Source organism: Leptosomus discolor, chromosome Z, assembly GCF_034619465.1.
Source record: "Leptosomus discolor isolate bLepDis1 chromosome Z, bLepDis1.hap2, whole genome shotgun sequence".
In the NCBI taxonomy this organism is placed as follows: Eukaryota; Metazoa; Chordata; class Aves; order Leptosomiformes; family Leptosomidae; genus Leptosomus; species Leptosomus discolor.
Genome location: NC_141419.1, coordinates 92,255,115 through 92,270,015, shown reverse-complemented (window position 1 = coordinate 92,270,015; position 14,901 = coordinate 92,255,115). Strand labels below are relative to the sequence as shown.

The 14,901-nt window shown below is 45.0% G+C and overlaps 1 protein-coding gene across 1 annotated transcript in view; it reads right to left on the bottom strand.

Annotated features, from left to right (window-relative positions):
• Positions 1 to 14,901, bottom strand: part of DCC (DCC netrin 1 receptor) — a 566,036-nt gene that overhangs the window by 167,024 nt on the left and 384,111 nt on the right. The window contains exon 8 of the mRNA XM_086479399.1: positions 6,234 to 6,390. Within this exon, the coding sequence (XP_086335525.1) occupies positions 6,234 to 6,390 (157 nt within the window). The remainder of the gene's footprint in view (positions 1 to 6,233; positions 6,391 to 14,901) is intronic.

Sequence of the window (14,901 nt, the reverse complement as noted above, 5' to 3'; positions counted from 1 at the left end):
GCCCATAGGGCAGGGGAAGATCTTGTAAGTTAAAAACCCCAAGAAACGCACTGTACAAAAAAAAAAGCTCCAGATTTTCCTAAGACTGAATACTAACCAACCAAGCAAAAACACCCCAGGACTGAGATGAAGACGAACAAAGCAAAACAAAGGGCTGAGGTTTCCCTCAGGGCAGGCTGAGGTGCGAGAACAGCCAGCCGCCCACCCAGCCCCATCTCACAACCTGGCAGCGGCCAGATAACAGAAATTTAGGACAGAAAAATCTGGTTATTTCGCTGGCACAGGGCAGAAACGTCTGGTTGGTCTCCTGGCATGGAGCTCCCGCTCGCAGGTGTCCGGAATTTTGGCACCCAGGTGATCACAGACACCCAAACGGGTCCATCGCCTTCAAACTCGTCAAACCCCCTCTGACTCCGTTGTTTCTGGTTTCTGTGATAGCCCATGGCCAATGTAATTATGAGTCATGAGAAAAAAAATGATTCCTTTTGTTTAAACGAGCCGCCTGCCAATGTCACACCTGGCAGTGACGTCTTCTGTGACGCCGTAAAAGAGCAAAGAGAAAAAAACTCCTTACAACAGCCCTACACTAGTCTTTGTAAAACAGGTATCTAAACCACGTCAGATGGATGCTGTAAAACACGTAGCCGCCTTTCTCCCTTGAGCTCCAGTGACCTGCCCCGCTGACACACACTCAGGCTGAAGTCAGGCGAGATGAGCGTCACGCGTGTCCAGAAGCCCATCATCTGCTTCTGCTTACCAGCGAGGGACGAATGCGCGACAGATGCCACAGCAGCGCAGGATTCGCCTAAAAAGCACCAAACCCCCTTGAATGAGGCGCCCTTACATTTGGAGTTTTCTTTTTCGAACCCATCTTGGCCGTAAATTACAGTCTAAAAATAAAAGACCTTGACTAAAGTCATCCACTGTCTTGTAAAACGGAGGCTTCGACATGTAATTTCCAGTGACTGAAGATCATGCGACATTACAGGATCAGCATGTAAAAAAAGATAATTACAGTTCCCATATATCTCTTAGGTGTGTAACAAATGCTTTTATAATGTTTCAAACACCTAATTAGTTACTACAAGTAAGACAAGTCATGTTAATGCTCCTTGCTGTGAAATGAATACTATTAATTCTAAAATGGACGGACTTTGGCTACCTCGAGTCCTTTTTTAATCTCCCATTATCATTCTGCCACCAAATAACATAAAGTCCTTGATTATAATAAGCAAACCTCAAAACCAATGTAAATAGATCATCTGGGAATGACATTTTAGAACTTCAGCTGAATTCTGGAGATAGGCTTTAATCAAATATAAGTTTTTGTATTCAATTAAGTGGTCCCTTGGTTCATTTCTTCAGTGTGCAACATGCAGGAAGGTAAACTGGGAGATCTATTAGCTTGTTGTAACTATGTGTGCATTTATTAATTTGTTACTGAAAACAAGTTCTAGTGAACGTTCAACTAAAAATAAAACTGGTCCCAAACTTGCAAAAGAGTCCTTCATCAAAGGTGTTTATGTTCAGCTGTATTGCTGCTGATTTCCAGGGTCATTTTCTTCCTTTTTCTTTCTTCTTTTTTTTTTTTTTTTTTTTTTTTTTTAAGATCAGAGCATTTAATTTCATTTAATGGCTGATAACAGTCAGTTAAAAAAGAAGGACAGCTACAAATCAGGACCCACTATTTAAGCCAGCTTGACATTTCAAAGGTTGCAACCAAAAACTGAATGGTATCTTTGGGCTTTGTGTCTCACCTAAAATGCTAAACAGAAATATATTACCATATAAATATTTCTCATTATTTATAAATCCATATAGCAAATTTTTTATTGGAAATTAATTTTTAAATTTTAAATATAGTGACATAAATTCGCACTGGGGAGGCAGAATTCATTTAAAACTATGTCCAGGCAATTAAGCATGTTTCGAGATTACATTTGAGGAGTTACTTTTTTTGGCTCAGAGAAAGATCAAGAGCAAATCAGCAAAAATCAACAATGTCTCTTTCTTCGTGGTGACTAATACACTACCGCATAAATATCAAGTGCCTGTGCAAATCAACGCTTGCTCCTTGAGAAGTAAACCAGCGGGGACGGATGACAAGAGGGAACAAACAGCGAGGCCCAGAGCGAATCTTGAACAGCAGACCAAAAACCCCAACCTGCCTGTGGAGTGAAATACCCAATCCGGCCCGTTTCACTCAGAACAAAACATTGCTGCTCTCAATCAGTTCGCAATTAAACGGGGCCAACAGCCAGACACAAGAGCTGTTGGTCCAGAAGGGGGTGAAAGGTGGAGATGGATCCAGTGCTTCCCACCTGAAGACCACTTCTGGCTAAAAAGAAATAGAATTAATTAACAGGCTGCCCAGGTCAGTGGTGGAGCCACCGTCCCTGGAGGTGTTCACAAACCGTGTAGATGTGGCACCTGGGGATGTGGTTTAGTGGGCACAGTGGGGTTGGGGTGATGGTTGGACTTGATGATCTTCAAGGTCTTTTCCATCCTAATGACTCTACGATTCTGCAAAAAGCTTCACCGGAATGTGGAGGTGAGAGATGCTAGAGATGCAGCAGCACCTCTGCCACTGCAGCCCCCCATGATGCCCCTATGCAGCGTCCCAGTAGTAAAATGAGAAACAAATCAAAAAAGGCAGAGATTTCCCCATCACATCGGTAAACTCCCGTTTTTCACCTTTTGGGTGACCTTATTACTTGGGTATAAAAGAGGTGGGGTTTTTTTTCTAGTGATTTTATAACATCAAGTGAAACCTCAAACAGCTCCTTTCTCTTCTGGAACCCTTCTCCTGTACGGCAGGATGGACTTTTATGGTCTTTGTGTGTGTGTATACCTTAAAGAGTGATGATATTCATTCATTATATTCTACCATCATAACAGAAAATCAGCATAATCAAATGCATACTAGGAGTTACGTACCTACTAACAGATCCCATACATTAAACCCTCTTTTTTCTGCTCATTTTTTTCAGCAACAGGCTGCTATTGTCAGCAAACATTACAGAACATCTCACTTTTAAATGTGAACTTTTATCTCCACCAGAAACTGCCTTGAGTGCGGGGGTATGGGCTGGCTGTTTATTTGTTTCCTAATAGATTTAAGGTTTGTTTTATCCTTTCCTGAGAAACTTGCCTTTTACCTTTAAGTGCTCTTTCCAATCATCCTTATCAGTGAGCAGAACCATTTGATCCCACGCAGGATGCCTAGCTGAGCATGAAGATTAAAGAGCATCCCATCAGAAGGGCTCTGGTGATTGCGCTGCGGCAATAAGGGCAATCACATCTTTGAAAGGGCTGAGCCGAAAAACCCTGATGTGCGAGTTCAAAAGACGGGAGACTATTTTTCTGGCCGGCCCCCGAAATGGCCGCGTGCCCTGTGTGTCGTGTTGGCCTCAGAGATGCTGCCAGATGTCACGCAAACCCTCCCTACTCTCGAACCCGGGAAGACCGTCTTCCTCCAGACTTACAGTAATTTCTCTGACAATTCCTTTGCATCCCTGAGGTTAATGTCAAAGCCGATATTTATTTTTGTAAACAGAAAAACAGTTCTTTTGTAAAAACAACGTGTAAACAATAAACAACTCAAGAATTCCATGGAAGCTCTCTGCTTTTTCCTTTAAGGAAAACCACATTAATTTTATCTCAGAGTTTGTCTGAAAGTTTGGAAGACCACAGGTGCATATTCGAAAGTTCTAAACCACTGGTTTTGAGTCTCTTGCTGGAGGAAGCACAGTGGAACTTTTGGTTCATTTTATCTATTTATTTGTTCAGTTATTTTAACACAGAGCCTTAAAGAGTCTTCTACAGGAGACTCTTTAAGAAGGTGTGCATCTAGTTGGGACTGGAACTAAGGCATCCTTCTGGTACCCAGGGCTTTGAGCAGCACCACAGAAATCCTTGAAGAAAAACCGTTTTGAAGTATAATAAGGGAACCTGGGGTGAGCTCTTTTTACATCCTTTTTTCATCTCAGAAACACCGCTATTTAAAGGCCTCATATAAGAATATTAGTATTTTCTCCTCACTGCTAAACGAAAAGGCTGAGTTAGAAACGTGCCTCCATCCAGTCGCATGTGGCAGCTCTGCTGTTTGTAAGTTAAAAATAAACGAGACGGGATTACGACAGCGCCCTGCGGCACTGCCACATCACGGGCACTTCATGCCCGTCAACAACCCTCAAAGCGCTTTGTAAATGTAAAAGAATCCCCACGCACAGCACAGGACCCTGTTTCATTATTACTGTGCAGACAAATATTAGGACTCAGACGTGTGAAAACACCCGATTCAGCCGTGTGAACCCTGGTTTGGTACCCAAACCGTGAGCGACGAGGGAGGTGCTGAGCACCCTCACTTCCCACTGGCTCTTTCGGCATCAGCTACTTTTCTAGGGCCAATTAGTATCTTCCCTGAGAGCCTTACAACCTTTGGTATCTCCCCTTCCTGATGCTCCAGTGAGGTGTCGTTCTCATTTCACACACACCAGTCACAACTGGAGACTCGATCTGACGCGGGACGGAGACCTGAACTCTGAACCTCTGCCCCACCTGTCTCGCTCCGCTCCTGACTCTCCCTCTCTGCTCACAGTCCAGCACGGAGGGATTTGTGGAAGGCGAGATGCCCGTGGCTGAGCTGTGAACCAAACCCAACAAGCCTGGCTCCTACCCCGTGTTTTCGCCACAAACCCCCCCTCCTGCTTCCGCGACGTTTATCCCATCAGCGACACCCTGCCGCAGCCGACGCTTGCCGCCAGCACCGGCATCAGAAATGCCAACTTGAATTTAAGAGCTTTCTTTCACCGCGGGAGAGTGAATTTCACACTCTCATCCCGAGTGCTTTGGGTGTTGTGTCCTTTCAGGCTGCTCAGCCGGACCAGACGGATACACATCTCTACTTGGGAGTGTCTGCCTCTTGCGGCAGGTGCCGCTGCTGCAGATGTCAATGTCTACAGGCACTGAAACAAATTTTAAAAAAACCCTTATATATAGAATCACAGAAGTGTTTAAGTTGGAAAAGACCTTTAAGACCATTGAGTCCAACCGTAACCCAGCACTACCATCACTAAACCACGTCCCTAAGCACCACACTCACATGTCCTTTAAACACCTCCAGGGACGGTGACTCCGTTCCAGCAGCCTGTTCCAGTGCTCGACAACCCCCCTGGTGAAGAAACGGCTACAAAAGAAAGCTGGGTCTTGTTGGAGATTACGATGAGAAGCTTGTCCAGGCAGGGGCAGGAAATTTTGCCTGCAAGATGAGCCCTTTCGGATGAAGGATAAGCCCACGCTGCGGCAGAGAGGAGCTCACTTTGATAACTGTGGGGTCCCACTTCTTTAGCTCTCACGAATCCAATACCCACGCGCTCATTTTTCAATTAAATACAGATTCTTATTCAAATCCCCTCAGAAGCTCAGCTGCCACCAGCACGCACACAAGTACTAGTCACCAGCTGGCAGCTGGAGCGTACCGTAAGTGCAGCGAAATAGAGGGCAAGATACTTCAAGTGAGTTCTTCATAGTGATGCAGAGGACAAGAAAAACACAAGATTCTTCTCAGGCACAAAACCTTTTATGAAGTTAGGAAAATAAACCCCAAGTAAACCCGCAGTACCTTTTCGAGTGTGAAATCAGCATGTACGATGAGGAATCAGGCAAGATAATCTACAGTGCCGCTATCACAGGAGAGCTATCTGCTGTGGCTAGAACGGCCCAGGTTGGTCCACTGTATTTGCAATCGTGTAAAACCTTCGCCACTCACTCCCTGGCCGTTTTCAAGGTCTCTCGCCATTTGCACTGCTGTAAAAGCAGTCCTCCTCTCCGCTTGATTAGCGCTCAACGAATTCACCTCCACCTGCGACGCAAAGAACACTCGAGCCTGTCTTCCAAGGAAGATGAAAGGTAAAATACGGAGCGCTAACAACACTTCACGTTAGACGGTCAAGTAATAGTGACTGGAGGAGGGAAGATCCACAGGCGTCACTGTCAACGCAAATGGTCCTTCACACCACGACAACGAGCGCTGACAGACAAATGTCGATACGACGTCTATAAAAGTATTCGGCAACAAAAGGCCCTTTAGCTTCACGCTTCTTTCACCACGGGGAGATCACCGCAAGACTCAGAACCGTTTGCAAGATACTTGTAAAGACCTCAGGCACTCTCAGGACTATCCACCCCCCCCCGTCCCACCCAGAGGAGAACCGCGCGCTGCTGACACCTACCTGTTGACGCCGTCCCTGGAGAAGAAGACCGTGTACGTCTGGACGCTGCCTCTGGCTTCTGCGGGTGGGCGCCAGCTGAGACGGACAAATCGGCTGGAGACCAAAACAGGGACCACATCTCGGGGGGCAGAGGGGAGGACACTGGAACTTGGGACAGCTGGAGGGGAAGGAGAGGAGTCAGTCAGAGAGGCCGGTGTCACGGGGGTGTTGGGGCGGGAGGGAGGTGCCGTGGAGGTCAGAGCTGAGGTGTTACGGAACAAAGGGCCAAGGCGGCATGGAATAAACGTGAATAAAATGACAGGGGATGAAAGAGAGAAAAAAAAACAACAGTAAAATCACACCTTAAAATACATCATCCTGAACCACCCTCTAAAGTGAGCAGCAACCCCCAGAACTCGAGCAGGCTACTTCCCCAGGATACCTGGAAATTATTTCTCGTACAAGTGATCGGTCCGGTACGTTCCTTTGCTCACTCCTAGTGCACAGGCTTTGTTGTCTTGTGCCCCAAGCAGCAGAAGTATTTAACCCCACAAACTAGCAATAACTGACCACTCACAGCCTGAAGCCTAAAACCAATGGGGTCGGGAAGAGCAGAAACTAAGTAGGGCGCTTCAGCACACGACTCGCTAGGTAATTGCATCAAAGTGGGGGAAAAAATGAAAAGAAAAAGACAGTGAAACTTAATATTAACACCTTTCCCCATGGAAAAAGGTTCTGTCTACGTGCAAAACCTAGAAATGCCTAAACTGCAGGTTCAAGCAGTAAAATTCATTTTAGAACAGTACCTGAACAGCAGGTTTTCACCTTTGGTATTGAACCAAAAAGCTTTTTTTTTTTTTTTTTCGTCATTGCAAATCTGGTTTTGGTCAGTCCCTACGCATAGACTGTGAACTATATTAGTAGCATTAATTTACTGTGAGATCATTAACAGCGTTGTATTACCTAAACAGCTTTATGGAAAAAGCAGGATGTTCACTGAATACTAGCTCAGCATTTCCTTACATTATCCCTAAATTATTATTAAAAGGCACTAATACTGCTATTATTAGTAAGAAATATTATTACCTCTTACTTATTGTGCTCAATCCAAAACCAGAGGGAATTAAGGAATTTCCCACTGGCATTCCCAGAGTAATGATGTGGTGAAAGAAAATACCGAGCCACAGTCTCAGCTCTTTTGGCTGCAAAGTTGTGATCCATTATTTGCACTGAGACCGTGTTTAGCGTCCTTAGTCACGGGCCACTGATCTAAATAATGTGCAATCACGAGGCTACAGTATAATTCTGTCTACATTTATATTATGATGGCGCGACCATTTTGCATCACGGCCAGAGCAAGCGGAGTGGGGCTTCTGATCTATTTGATGTGTTGACTCACGTATCCTAAGTGTAAGCGCGTTGTCACCTTCGGCACGCGGGCTGCGGTGGGTAAACACCTCTAGAGAAGTACCAAGGGCACGACTGCAGAAAAGCCACACGGACAAACCTACGAGGCTTCTCCAGTTGAGTTCTGATACTTAAATCGAACACAGCAATTCAGGAAAATCCCCGTTATTAACCACGCTGGCGCCTGAAAGGTCTGTAGAAACACCGAGTTCTCCCATAAAACACCCCGGCCCGTGGGTCCTCCACCAAACATCCACCCTCCCGGTAGAGCATGGCAATCTGGCCCCTCTCTTCCATCCAAGCCCGTTTAGACTTCAGAGGCTTGTGCTATGATCAGCCCCCAGTCCAGACGTGTACATCCAGGTGACGATGTACATACGGGTGTCTAAGCTCCCCCCATAGAAAAAGAGGTCATCTACCTGACACAGATGATGGAGCCCAAAGAGCTACTCAAACTACCCAACAGTTGTATCTACCTTTAAACATACTGAGTAAGTACCTAAAATCTGGAGGGGAATCCATACCCTTCGTGACCTCACGCCCGGCTGACCTGCTAGGTGCCAGCTTCTGAAAATAACAAGGACGAACTGAGGTGAAAAGCAGCAAGATTGGGACTGAAGCTCCAGTCCACTAAGCGTGTGTTACTCTGGCTTTCAGTAAACGCTGTAGAGCTATCACTGACAAAAGCAATTTTGCTTTGATTGTTGCTAGCAGCGAACAGCAAACATACACAGTACAACAGTACAATATAGAGAGACATATAACCTGAAATTATCTCAGCAAGTAATGTCTGAAATCCTTCAATCTTTCATATGACTACACAAGATCAATCCACCACTGGTTAAACCATCTTCGTCAGAGTCTGACAGGTTCTGATTTTAGCCTGATGTGGTTTATATTAACTCCTCGCAAAGTGCATCTTTCTCTGCTCTCGTGGCAGTGTGAATAATCATCCAGCTCTGTACAAAGCGAGCATAAAACCAATTCATCTTCCACATGTATAAATGACTATATAATCAACAGAGAAGGTGTGAACATAGGCCTGATGATAGGAACTGATCTTCCCGCCTCCATTTAGGAAGCCACCTCAAATTCAGAAACAAATCCCCCCGGTATTTTAAAGGCAGAATCAGCTGGGAGTTTGTGACCTTATTATTACTATTCTCCCAGTATAACCCATCCTCGCACGCCCAAAGCAAATGTTCTTCAACAACGTAGAAATACGCTTGATGTAGATGTTCAGGACCTGCTTTTTCACAGCCTTTAATGGTAGAATAGAGACCAGTTATAAAACATGCACAAGGCCAACTATTTATGGGGTCTGAAAACAACTAAGGGCAAAATATCCCTTGCACGACATCCCCTTTCACCACTGCTTCCCGTACGCAGCAGTCATGGGCTGTTTGCTTTAAATACAATGGGAATGAGACCTAGTTAAAAAAGTCATACTTTTCACAGGGGTTTTTTTGGGGTTTGGGATTTTTTTAAAACATATTTGCAGGCAGGTAGGGAGGAGATCCTATTAGCAGCAGCTGTTCACCCTTTAAATGGTATTTTCAGAGACCAGCAAAAGTTTATGTGGGATATACAAGAAGAGAAGATGAATGAATGAACGAATGAATGAAAAAACCCCCAACCTGGTAATTATATCCCACAAGGGATCTGGTATCAAGAAGTTATAACATTATTATTGCTAAGCAGAGGTGGCAATAGATGGCACGGGTTTATTTACGAGCCTCTCCCAGTAGAAGACAGGGGTGCAAATCCAAGTTACAAACCATCTCAAGTTCTCACTTGAGTGACTTTATATATATATACACATACACACAGAGCATGGGTTTTGCACCTCTGTACAAAGAAATATTCATTTCCCCCCCCCCCCTTTTCTTTTTTAACATATTTATCAAGTTGACAGAAAAGGGAAAGAAGTTGTAAGTTTAAGATGAAAAATTTACTGTGCATACAGAAAATGTTGCTCTTGGACGTCAGCAACATTGATCTCAAAGCTATCCCGGTGATACGCGTTGAGGACCAAGTTCTGAACTGATGAAGATGAGTTTGACGGTTCTGCTTTTAAAACAATTAAAATTTGCACGTTTGTAGTTACTCGTGCTGAATTCACACGGAACATTTAAGCCTGTTACACACACACCATGTTGCCACCTGCCTAAATTAAATATTATACTCATTTTTCAGGGAGATAAACGAAGACAGAAAGAGATCGGGCTATATATAGGGACTGTCTATATCTCACAGAAAGTGGTTAATGTTCATGACTTTATCCATCTATTATTTTTTTTTAACATTATAACCTTACCTAAGCAAAGACTATTCAAGCAATTGCCATTGTTTCACACTTGGAGTCCTTTAAAATAAGAACATCTACTATAGGCTATCTATACTTTTAAAATACTGTCAATTAGAGCTTGTGGATAAGATTTGAAATTTGGTATTTTTTCAGCAAAAATGAGAAAACTATCACACTTACAATCTTCAACCTCCTGCTGCAAATCACACTTTCCCTAAATATCCCACATTCCTTGATGCCGACATGACATTTCAAGACATCGTACAAAAATTTTCAACCACGACACTACCTCAAAATATTGTTATGCCTTCTAACAACTATTTCCATTCCTTGATAGATTTTTTTCAATATAGAGAATTCAATAAACTATTTCAGTCTTAAAAGACTTTTGAAAATTTCACTAAATATATTTAAACACAGAAGGAAAATTCGCACTTTAAGTTAAGCATTTAATTTCTGGGGGGGAAAAAAAAAAAAAATCTCCAAAATCTCAGTGTTAGAATCTCATCTCCAAGTCCTCTGTGTTAGAAGGAAAAGCAATTCACATGGAATTTCAATTTTAACACGATTTTTAACACAAACATCAAGTAAGTGCTCATTGTCTGGTGTTGCTCACTACAGACACAGCCTGGCCAATCCACCCTTCCGTTGCACTCCTGCATTCAGAGAATTTAGTCTTTTTTTTTAAATTTGTTTTTATTCAGAACCTTTTTGACCCATCTTACACCTTCCACAGAGCAAATTGTGAAAGTTATAAGTGAGAAAACAGCTCGCTGCTGTAACTCAAGAGAGCAATACCTCTCTATAGGTAACACCTCGCACCTGAAAAGGTGAGGCATCCTTCCAGTAATATATCCTCACATAAGATCTGTAATAGATACCAATTTTGGTGGAATCACCATTTTTTAGAACGTGGACACCTCTCATTTTACAGAAAGCCCTTTTATGTTAACGGGCCGTGCCACTGAACAGCAGAACCGCGGGCAGCTCAGGAAGCTGCAGGGTCAACGCTCCTTCTTGGGGGAAAGCGTCAGAGATGCTTTACAGACCCCGTGGCTGGCACTCACACGGCAGTGATGGACTGAAAAAAAAAATTAATTAAAAATTTGATTAAATTTTTTAAAGGGGATTAAAAAAAAATTCTTAATTTATGTTCTTTGAAGAAAATAAAAATCAGTATTTATGTACACTAGGGAAAGAACCACTCTAAACAAACCAGAAAGTTGAGGTGTAGAGCATGAGCTGCCTAATTTCACCTGGCACTGCCCATCATACAAATCTGAATTTGCAATTATACTAAATGCGTGACACATCACGAATTGTTTCTAATCTAACAGACCACAACGAGGACCCGCCCATGAGAAGAGACATATTTTTACACAGCGTTAACTTTTAACACCGGAAGATTCATTTTTGATAAACTTGGAACATAAAAGCAATCCATGACTTGCACATTCCAGATACACTCATGAGCAGGTTGGGACAGTAACCAGGAGACGTTTTCCTCCAGATCCGAGGAAAACGGCTGAGGATGGAGGGTTTTTGCCACTAAAAAACTTGGTTTTGGTATGATGCATACCCTTTGATGGAGGGATCCTGGGGCCTGGAGCCCATCTGTCTGGAGGCACCACTGAGGTTAAGCCATCAAGCACTGCCTTGAGAGGGGAACGCAAGGAAAAATTCCGCATTTCACATAAACAGTTAAAAAATTTCCCCTGAAATTTCATGATGTAATGATAGATTTCATCCCCCATCCTCCACGCCACTTCTAAAACCCAACACTAACCTGCAGCTGGAAGATGTTCCCCAGGAAAGCCCTGGGACATGGATCCAGGAGCTCCCATCATCCCACATGAAGTGACTGAATGGGTGAGAAACAAGACCCAAACGAATTGCAGCGTTTTGGTCTGATCATTAAATAATTACATTTTGGTCCTGTTTCCAACAGCCAGGAAATAACCAAGACATTCCATCAGATGACCTTTATGGAGATACGAAATAGGTGTAATTTACTGTCCCACGTAAGCATCAGATGGGACAAGTTACTGTTATCTCATTAATTACAGCCAAACAAAACGCTCTTTATACCCGGGCAACTCCTCTTACCCTTCCTGAGGACCATTTACCCAACCCAGCCTTTCCAGTCTTCATCCAGCCGATTAACCACACAACGCTGTTTCAAGGTCGCAGCCAAAAAGCATTTCTTCAGGCCTCCTGTGCTCAAATCCATCCCCCGAACGCCAGCAGAGATCACGCTGGCGCAGCTCGTACGTGGGCGCGCACATCCACATTTGACGCGCTCGCACGCGTCAGGTTTTACCAACGACACGGAGCACACGCCACGATGTCACGGTACGTCAGCATATGCTTCGAGATTTTTCAGCCCATATGCAGCGGTACTAATTCACCAAATAAAAGATCTGTCCTCATTGCCATACGTACTTCCTCCCTTCTGGCTTCTTGCACAGTAATTCATTATTACTTGGTGCCATAATGATGTTCTTAGAAACAAGTCATGCAGCACTAATTTTTATTATGCCTCTTTTATGACATTACGAACCTCGTTATAAATCACCGAAGTTCACGTGTGTCAACAACGCCTGATGTTACCGCACGGGGGATTCACTCCCGACTCATCACCCCGCAGGATTAGGCCAGAAGCGCTCTGGAAACGGCACGTGCGTATCTGAAACACCAAATCTCACAGAGACTGGGGAGATTTTGATCGTTCCACCCTATGCGGTAACAACCACATCGGAAGCTAAATGCCCGCTAGTGCTTCTCTTTTTCTTTCCAGCCTCATTTTCTCAAATACAGGCAAGAGAGGAGTATGGAAGGATAACAGCTTAACTGCTGGGTTGTGACAGGGGGAGGAAGGAGGCTAGTTTCCTTCTAAACGGCGTGATCTGAAACTAAGAAAGAGGGATACCTCCATGAAAAGCAAGCCAGTGCATCGCCTGCTACACACTCCTCTTGATCAGGAGGTGCTTGCAGAGGAGCAAGCGGGATCTGCTCCCAGGCTGGAGCACGAGACGCTGCAGCTGGAACAGCAGCTAGCGAAGGGAAAAAGCCCAGGGCCATGCCACAAAAACCAGCACTAACAGACCCTTCCCTACCCCCGTGAAACTCAGGACATCTGAACTGCCCTCTAGCCTACACCTGCAAACCATCCACGCTATTCTAGGGTTTTAGTCTCTGCTCATCACTGCAACGTCTGACCACCTTTCAGCAGCAGGTGGGAAACCAAGATGCACAGGCCTCCAGCCCCGTTTGGTGCACAGACAGGCACTGTAGGGAAAACGGAGGGAGAGACTCCCAGAGAAGAGTCAACAGCTTTCATTTTTTCCTCCTCTTCCAAAGGGAAGAGCCCCCAAAGGGGTGGCAAAGAACACGGAAAGCAAGAGAAGGATAAACAGCTGGGAAACGGGGTGCTCCCTGCAAGATCTGAAAGCCGAGGTGTGCTCCTGCGGGGAGCAAGAAGAGAGGCCAGGAGGAACGTCCAGGGAAGAGCACACATCGGGTGGTCAGAGAGGCGAAACGGGTGATGGGGCTGAAGCAGGCAACAGTAACTAACGATGGAACGGTGCAGGTTAAAATATAATTTGTCCGGATCCCCTGTAAGAGTCAAAAGATGTGCTGTGCACACTCAGTTTGAAATTCAGCAGTGCAGTACAGAACTACAAGACTCCGTAATTCCCATTAACCCAGGGCAGTTCTGCCCCATGGTTACACTGAGAGCTGTTTTAAAGAAGGTGTAACCAAGGCACTTACCCGCTGTTAAACGTGCAAAACCAACACCTTGTTCAACTGCGGCCCCTTTGGGGAGCTGAGAATAATTAGGTGAGCCCGCAGCAGGATGCAGGCAGGGAAGGCAAGGCAAGGAGCTTTGCCCGGGGGCTGACAGGAGGAGAGCATCTACGGGGGTGACAGTGTTCGCATCGTCGCAGTAAAGCCCAGAGTTAAAAGAAAGCGATTTCATTTTTCTCAGATCATTGTCAGCTAAGAGCTACCCTACACAAAAAAAACAGGCTGGGTCACGGCAACGAAGACCAAGTCCTGCTGGCCAAGGTCTAAGGATGCTGGGTGTGAAGAGACGCCTGGCACCGGCAATGCTCCAGCTGTGACTGCAGCTCTGCCACAAAAGGAGGCATTTTAGCGGTTTCACTTATTTTTGGAGAGCTGGTGTTCCCCAGGCTGTCAGCTGCAGCCCTCCACGTACATACGCGACACCCACCCACCCATCACTGCTGTGCCAGCGACTCTTAGCGTGCTCTCAGCACAGGCACTACCCACTATTTTATTAAAAAGTCTCCTATAAATGATACAAACTACTTTCCTATCATTTCTTTAACCTCAGGAAATCTGAGATAGTTCTGTTTTCACACCCGAATTCGTTTTGGACACAGCTTGGCCAGCAGTTCTCCAAGGGGAGACTCAGACAGGCTGGTACGTGCACGCACTTCTCTCCTCCCATGCATGTGAAAGACAGGCACGCCCGCACACACATCTGTCTGCATGTTATGTTCCATTTCTTTCCTTTTACAGATGAGAAAATTGCTATTTGCATTTGCAAGGAAAAAAAAAAAAAAAAAATCAATGGCAAATATTGCCCTAACGGCTGCTTACGCTCATGCAGTGAAGAGATCTTATTAACTGACTGACACTACACTGTAAAAAAAACCAAACCTGAAAACAATGGGCAAACCCACCACTGATCAGCTCTCGTGCCCAGGGAAGCGCTGTTGCTCTCCCCCTTGGAGCTGTGAAGGCAGGGCTGGTGTCACTGCGCAGGTGACATCTGTCATCATCAATTAGTCACCAAGAAAAATGGGATGGGGGGGGGGTGGGGGGTGGGGGGCCGAGGGGCAACGGGCTGTTGATTGCAAGAAATTCAATCACCCGCAAATGGTCCCGGAGGAAATGCTGGTCAGTTAATCTAGGCAGGCATCTCCGACCCACCGAACAATAGCTGCC